Here is an 8211-nt window from a genome sequence, read left to right on the forward strand (position 1 = left end):
GTCAGCAGACCCTGCGCCCCAGCTGCTCAGGTGCTTTTCTGACCGGAAGAGCCAGTTTCTTTAGAGATGGACAGAATGATTAAATCCATCAAGAACGGAGGTGAGGAGGACATGCATTAGGATATGCCTAGAGTCACACAGTCAGTCCTCAAACAGGAGGAAGAGGCTTTGCTTTTGGCAGGCAGGGTTGGAGGCTGAAACTGTATTCTAGGCAAATACTGTGCCCCGGAGCCATCCCACGCTCCCAGCTCTGAAATCAGTGGCTGTCAAGCTTACTCCTTCATCCCACAATTTACCTGTTACTCTACACAGCCACAGCTCAACCTAGAAGACATGCGCTCTACCTTCTAGGTACAAATAAAATCCACAAGGCAAGTGAATGCCCAGGGGTACAAAAGACTCTGTGACTTGGGAAAGGTGAATTTCAAATTTCACCCTAAGGGGCAGGACTCAAATCCATGGAGGCCAGGAAAATGGAGGGAGAGGGGAGGTCACAGGACAAGTGTTTGCCTAGGATTTGGCTGGCAGGGTGTTCTGTTACCTTAAAACTCTCTTCTTCCTCTCGGTACACAGGGTTCATGTTGGTCATCATGGTGATAAACTCGATGGCAGTGAGCGGCTTGTGAGCCTGCTGCCGGAGTCTGCGTTCCGTGAGCACGTCTTTGATCACTTGCACGATCTGTCCTTGTGTGAAGCCATCAGTGACTTTAGATAGGCAGCTGATGTTCAAGGAATTCGTGAGCTCACCTCCATTGCGTAGAATGATTTCTTTCCACAGAACTGTCACATCCGAGAGAGCGGGGGGGGGGTGTTAGAGGTTGGAGGCAGAGAACAAAATTAATATAGAGCCAGGCACGTTAGCCAGGCTCTCCATTCAAAACCCAGTCTCATAGAGAGAGGGACTCTCAGAGAAACCCACCCTGGCTGGTTTGCAATTCAAATGAGCAGACAGTTGAATCAGTTCAATGCATCTCCTTTGGAGGCTTTTCCAGCACTGGGGTGCATACTGGAGACCCTCAGGTCTCTTGTAAATTCACAAAGAAAAATGAAACTTGTGTGGTTTTAAAGTGAATGTGGCAACTTTCAAGATGGGAGACTGACCCTGGGTGTGGGTGGCTTCACTGCTCCTCGAGGTGTTGTGCTTTCCCCTGAGTTTGGATAAGTGGGAGACGAACGACTTTCTCTTTTTAACTATAAGGTTCATTTCTTGTATTATTGTTGTAACTGGAATAAGAATATAAATTCCCATTTTCTATTAGCTGGTGCCAGGCTCCACATAGTAACACCACACATGGGACCAAATTGAACAAGTGGACTTTCTGCTTTGCTGTTCCCCTGATGGCTGTCAGCATGCCGGCTGACTGCATCGGATGGGTGCTGGGGTTGGGACAACCGTTCTGTTAGAGGCACTTCCTGCTCATGAGGAAAGGATGCCTTTTTCACCATGATGATGAAGCCAGAAAACATTTAGGAAAGTATCTATCTATGCTATGACCTGAGGTTATTATTTATTTATTTATTTATTTTTTTGGTCACAGATTCCAATTGCCTGTGATGTCCATCGATAGCTTCCCGTTAAAGGCTATGGTTTTGTCAGACAACTGAAGCCGCTCAATCCAAAGCTAAACCTAATGCTGTAGTCCCTTAAGATGACCACAGCGTCTCTTTGCCATAAAGCAGTATAAAATATGTGCAATAAGAGCAAAGGAAAAGTGAATGAGATGAGGAGGGAAAGGGAGCACTGAGGGGAACAGAGTGGATGAGGTAAGGAGGGAGGGGAACAGAGTGACTGAGATGAGGAGGGAGGGGGAGCACTGAGGGGAACAAAGTCCTCCTTACGGCTGCAGGAGCAGGGTCCTCGCCTCTCTGTTCCTCTCAGCCCGGATTCATCACTGGCCCCTGTTCTGCACAGTCTCTTCATTTCTCCTCATCTCTTCATAGTCTCCTCATTTCCTCTCATTTCTGCCCAGCCTTCTCCACTGTCCCTCTTCTTCTTTCCTGTTATGTCACCTGTGACACCTACCAACCCACCTTCCCTCTGTTGTTCTGGTCTGGCTGGCTGTGAAGAACCACTGTGGGCCTATGTGACAGGCAAGCCCCAGGTGGACAGAGACCTCCCAGGTCCTAGTGTCTCCCTTGCTGTGTCTGTAGTGTGGATTTTATGAAGCCAGGATCACACTCTCTGCAGATTGAGTACAACCTTGGCCCCTGAAGTGTCCACATTCGTCTAAGCCAGTGGGCCTCAGCCTTCCTAATGTTGTGACCCTTTAATACAGTTCCTCTAACCATGATATTATTTCATAGCTACTTTATAACTGTGATTTTGCTATTGTTATGAATCGTTGATGTAAATATCAGATATGCGACTCCCCAAAGGGGTGGTGAACCACAGGTTGCGAAACACTGTTCTAAGCCTCATGGAAACCCTCATGAAACTTGCCATATCTGGAAGCGTAGTCAGGTCTGGGAACCAAGATGATCTTTTGGTACACTCTGCAGAAGGGCTGGAGCTCCGCGTCGAAAGGTCGGTGCGTGGTCCCCACAATCAGGATCCTGTCATCCGGTTTCAGGAGCTTCAGGAGTTTGGGGAGGTATCTTTTTAGGCGTTTTGGTTCAAACTGGGAGAAGGAGACAGGGGAAAGGTTAGGCCACAGGGAGAAGAAAACTGAGAATGGAGAACATGAAGGGGCATGTGCGGTGTCGTGCGCCCGGGGAGGCTACTTCGAGGTTCTGTTTGAAGCTTTTCAAAGTGTGACCCTGGATGAGCCTTGGAAAGCGCCTCCTATTTGGCTGATTTTTTTCTTGTGGCGTTGTCCTGCCTTTGGCCTCTGGCATTCAGACTTGGGATCAAGAAGGAAGAAAGAGAAGCACCTGCTGGAGGACCCAAGACCTTGACTCTCAGTGGCCACCCCACAAGGCTGATTTCTTAGAGGAAGGAGCCCACTTTGTTCTGAGCTGTCTAGAAGATGGACTCAAGGTTTCCCTTGCTGTTCAAGGCACCACGAGGACCCAAGGTCCTGGATCTCATGTCACCAAGGGCTCTGCCACTGTGTCAGCACCTCAATGGCAGCTCCAGGCTGTAGTATTTCAGTGCTATCACACTGTGATGGTTTGTACGTGCTCAGCCCAGGGAGTGGCACTATTAGAAGGTGTGGCCCTGTTGGAGTAGGTGTGGCCTTGTTGGAATAGGTGTGGCTTTGTTGGAGTAGGTGTGTCACTGTGGGTGTGGGCTTTAAGACCCTCATCCTAGCTGCCTGGAAGTCAGTATTTTGCTAGCAGCCTTCAGATGAAGATGTAGAACTCTCAACTCTGTCTGCGCCATGGCTGTCTTGATGCTGCCATGCTCCTGCCTTGACGATAATGGGCTGAACCTCTATAAGCCAGCTCCAATTAAATGTTATCCTTGTAAGAGTTGCCCTGGTCATGGTGTCTGTTCATAGCAGTAAAACCCTAAGACACACACCAAGAGGGAGAAGCTGGAGTGTGGATGAGTTCTTCTCGGGACCCCAGGGAGAATCAGAGCCTGCCCTGGAGTTAAGTCTCACTGTACGGCTAGATGAGGAGGAAGCACGGGAAGGGAACTTAGGCAGAGATGCCCACGCCCAGACTTGATCACCAGGGCTCCTGTTAACTAGTGACTAATGGTATTCTGCATCTTGTGAACTTAGTGGACAGTTGGTGTCTCCTTTGGGAAGATGTAGAATTTAGCTTGTTAGAAATTGGGGGCTTCGTTATTTTGTCTGGGTTTCTTGAATTTCCACCCAAATTAGCTTTACATGTGTGTGAACGAGTCAACCGCCATGCTCTCGAGGGTTGCACTGCACTGCTAGGTGGCTCTTTGGGGAGATGCTGTCTGTGATGGTTAGCTTGTCAACACAAGCGAGGGGCATCTGGGAAGAGGGGACCTCAGAAGAGAAACTGCCTCCATCAGATTGGCCTGTGGGCACATCCATGAGGCATCTTTTTGATGAATGATTGATGTGAGAGGTCCTAGACACCTGTGGGCGGTGCCACCCCTAGGCAGGTGATCTGAGTTAAGAAAGCAGGATTGAGAAAGCAGTGAGGACCATACCAGAGAGTAGCGTTCCTCCATGGTCTCTGCTTCAGTTCCTGACCCTGGGTCCTGCTTGAGCTCCTGCCCTGGCTTCCCTTAATGTAACAAGCCTTTTCCTTCATTAAGTTGGCTTTGGTCAGTGTTTTATCACCGCTAGCAACCTAACTGGCTCCATCTTAGCAACATTAAATCTTCAACCCACAGTACCAAATGTCTTCCGGTCTGTCTAGGTCTCGCAATGGTTTTATAGTTTTCAGAGGGGTCTTGTGCTACTTCTGTGCCGTGGTGCGTTTCAAAAGCATTTTCTATGGGTTGGAGACAGAATGTTGCCGGGTTGAGTGGAGATGGGGAGGGTAGACAAGGCCTTTAAGGAGTGAAGTAGAACAAACAAGACTTACAGGGGTGGGTAGGATGTTAGGGGTGCAACGTGTGAGCTCCCCAAAGACTGGTGGAGAAAGGATTGGCCGGAGGGTTCTGGAAGGCTGGAAACAGGGACACACCTGCATGGCTGAGCCCTTTCACCTTTAGTAGCCCAGTTGCTATGGTGATGGCGGCGCCCACCTTCCCCTTTCTGAGGCGAGATATTGCTACTTGCTTGTCCTGAAATGGCAGGGAGATCTGAAATTAAGTACCCTATTTGGATGACAAATGTTGGTCCTGGATGGCCTCCACAGTGACACCGTCACCCTGAGGACGTGTGCATTCTCTTGAGTAGGGAGAGCAGGGGTGTGTTCATCCAGTCCACGGCTCCCCCGTGCTCAGGCCAGTTCGGTTCCATTTCAGAGCTGTTCATTCAGCACGGCCCGCTCATCAATCATGCCGGGAAACAGCTCCTGATTAGCTGGCTACCTCCACATCCGCCACCCCCCACGGCTGGCCTGCCAGTCTCTCATGACTGTATTACCGTGTGCAATTTCAAATTAGTGGCTAGCATCCACACAGCAATTTCAATTTGCTTTTCTGCAGTTAGCTCCACAAAATGAGCATCGTAGCCAGCGCCAACAAAGCAAGCAGTTCCCCGGTGGAGACCTATTGTGGCAGCAGGGAAGGCTGGGGCCAGATGAAGTAACAAAGGGTAATGGGGCAGTAAATGCAGGAGCAGGCGCCCTTGTCTCAGTCTGTACCTTCGTCTCTGACGTGACTGACCGTTTGCTTACAGCAACATCAGGAGGCAGGCACCAGCAAGGGTCTGCCGGGGCAGAGCTGGGCTCTTCAAAGCAGGATGGTTGGACTCCTTATTCCCTCCCCACAAGACTGGGCTTTTCTGAAAATTCTGAGATGGCTGGGCTGAGTTGGAGGAACAGGAGTGAGCAGCAGGAGAAAGAGAAAAAGGAGGAGGAGGAGGAAGAGGAGGAAGAAGATGATGATGAAGAGGAAGAGGAAGAGGAATTCCAGAGTTTTTCATCATTGGCTCCTAAGACAAGAGGTCTTCAAAGGCAGGACCTGGGAGAAATCTAGCATGGTCCCAGGGGTGCTATGGGAGACAGGGAAGGACTGATGGCTGGACATGAAGCAGAAGGAAATGTCTTTGCATTAAGGCCCTTCCAGCTTCTGTGATTTGTGGTCCTCAAAAGCAGGGGATTCCCCTGACAGCCAAGGATCTTCTAGCTGGTGTGAACAGAACAAACGTTTAATTTGTCCACAGTGGGGCTGTGCCTCTAGCACCTTCCATATCCTACAGAACAGACCCAGCCATGGATGGCAGTTGTGGGGTCATGGAGGCAAGACAGGGAGGGTGGGTGTGGGGCCTAGAGAGGTGGTTCATCTGTACCACAGACGTCTCCATCTCTGCCAGCTTCCTGCCTTGGGTACCGGTTCCCTATGTGAGCTGTCTCATCTTCCTACCCACTCACCTCTGGATCTCTCATTAATCACATTCCTCAGATTTTTTTTTTTTATTTTTGCGGACTTGGGTTGCTATAAAGCTAAGGGCTCTTGGGAAAGGAAGCCAGACAAATTTCCTGAACTCAGAGGTTCTTTGGGCTGATGACTAAGTAGAGACTAAGAGAGATCAAGTTACTTGACGGCAGATACACAGCCAGCTAAGGTGAATGGCCTCCTGAGTTTCACATCATCCAGGCTGGAGTCCTGTGGGAGAGGTCTATTAGCAATCCACATTATGATGATACCATGTATGTGAACCCTGGCTAAGTCAGACTGGGACTTTTTTTTTTTTTTTTTCCCTCCCTCAATGTCTTAACATGGTCAGCAGAGGGCGCTAACCACTGGCTTCCCAGATGTAACAAATATGTAACAAATGAGTCTTCCTAAGAGGTTTTAAAATGACAGGGCAATCAGGGCTCATTTGGAGAAGCAAAGATTGAGCTTTTGGGCTTTACCCAAATCACCTCTACCTGCTGAAAGTGATGTATAATACATAAGTGATTAAAATCCTTACCGATTTAATCAGAAATTCACGGCTAACCACTATTTGCTTTGGTACAAATTGGCGTGGAATAACAAGCCCGTGAATCTGTGTTTTTTTTTTTTTTTTTAAAAACTTGTGGGAAAATTTCTGGTGATTTGTGGGGGGAAGTGTGGGGGAGGGGGGCATTGAAAGGAGAGAAAAGAAGGAAGGAAGCAATTGAGACGGAGCTCCCCAGAGGCCCTGGATGCAGGGCACTTAGCTGTGCTGTTGATGGCCTTTGTTTGAGAATTTCGAGCCCTTTGCTATTTATTATTATGAACAAAAGGAAATGGTAATAATAACTTTGTGTGTGCCTCTGGTCGCAACTGAGCAAAGTTCTCTGAATTGTTTCTTCTGAATCATGTTTGGACTGAAAAACTTCCCTCCTTCGCTTTATTTATTTTTTTCCTCCCAAATTATGCCTCATAAAAACCAAGGCACTGGCTTCTTTCAAACCCTGACAGGCACTAATGGCAGAGAGAGCCTTCCGTGGAAGAACTTAAAGCCCCCAGAGTCTCCTTGGAAAGCTAAGACATTCTTGAAACGTGGAGATGTCCCCCTGTGAGGGGACACGTCAGAGAATGAAGACTGGGTGCCTGGGAGGACTCACCCTTTTCTCTGCCTGCGGGACTTTTTTGTAGAAGGTTTTCTCTGTGTCTTGGATCCACACCACGGAAGGCTGAAGCTGGCGAGCCACCTGCAGAAGACAAGAGCCAGCCTAGGGGTGAATGTGTTTCTTCCTGAGGGACACTTGTCCTCTTTCCCTGAAACATGACTGGGGACATCTCTGACACACCTTGAGGAAGGCAGACCCTTGATGTCACCCAGAAGTGAGCTTGTTCACCTGCCTCATGGAGGCTAGCATCCATGGGTTTTGCATCTCGGTATCTGCCTAGGAGGTGGGGCCATAGGGTGGGACAGGCCTCCGCCACTGCAGGCCCGTGTTAATGGACACATTCCTGTATTAGAGCCCAGAGCCCCTGCCTGGTTTGGTTTATCATAAGCCACTGGTTCTCAGCTGAAAGTGAATGGGAACAGGGCCATGTGCTCTAATCACAGGCTACTCACATTCCCAGGTTCATTCAGGTTTGCTTGCTATGAGAAGATGGTTTCATCACAGGCTCCCGTGATGCTATTTGTGCATCTCCGTTCACCCGCGCCTTTGTGACTGAGGCTCCCCTGCAGGACGGTGGCTCTGGCCCTTTCTAGAGCGAGCAGGGATTCATGCCAGAGTTAGGACTGGACTTAACCAAGGCATGTGAATAAATTGCCACAGGCTTAACAATCTCTTCAAAGCACCAGCCTAGTAGTGGAGTTGAGGTATTTTTTGCAACAATTTGCGCTTTGTGTGAAACTGTGGCAGGTAAAGGCAATAGCAGCTGCAGCATCTAGCCAGTGTTAGGAACTCTTATTTATACATTTCTTGAAAACAGTGTTGAGGCAACATTATTTACGCACTGACTGGCAGAAAAGTCACCAGGGGCGGATGGCCAAGTCTGTTTCCCTGGCATTGTGTGCCAAGTGAGAAAACAGATTATGTGTCTTCAGAAACAAAGTAATGTTGACTGAACTCAATCCAACCCCTAGATCACATGCATCCGTTTTCCCCCAGCACATGAGGACACTCAGCAAACTTTAGGAGCCCACACTGTTGAGGAACTATTATATTAGGCTTTTAGACCTTAGGCCATAGAGTTTGAGAATTCAAGTCTTATTCTTTTTTTTTTTTTTTTTTTTTTTTTTTTTTTTT

The 8211-nt window shown here is 48.6% G+C and overlaps 1 protein-coding gene across 1 annotated transcript in view; it reads right to left on the reverse strand.

Moving 5' to 3' along the window:
* The window catches only part of Iqca1 (IQ motif containing with AAA domain 1), a 119232-nt gene that overhangs the window by 9933 nt on the left and 101088 nt on the right, over positions 1 to 8211 (reverse strand). The window contains exons 16-18 of the mRNA XM_021165896.2: positions 7072 to 7158; positions 2441 to 2618; positions 542 to 780 (exon numbers count right to left, since the gene is read on the reverse strand). Of these exons, the coding sequence (XP_021021555.1) occupies positions 542 to 780; positions 2441 to 2618; positions 7072 to 7158 (504 nt within the window). The remainder of the gene's footprint in view (positions 1 to 541; positions 781 to 2440; positions 2619 to 7071; positions 7159 to 8211) is intronic.

Source organism: Mus caroli, chromosome 1 (genome assembly GCF_900094665.2).
Source record: "Mus caroli chromosome 1, CAROLI_EIJ_v1.1, whole genome shotgun sequence".
Taxonomy (NCBI): Eukaryota; Metazoa; Chordata; class Mammalia; order Rodentia; family Muridae; genus Mus; species Mus caroli.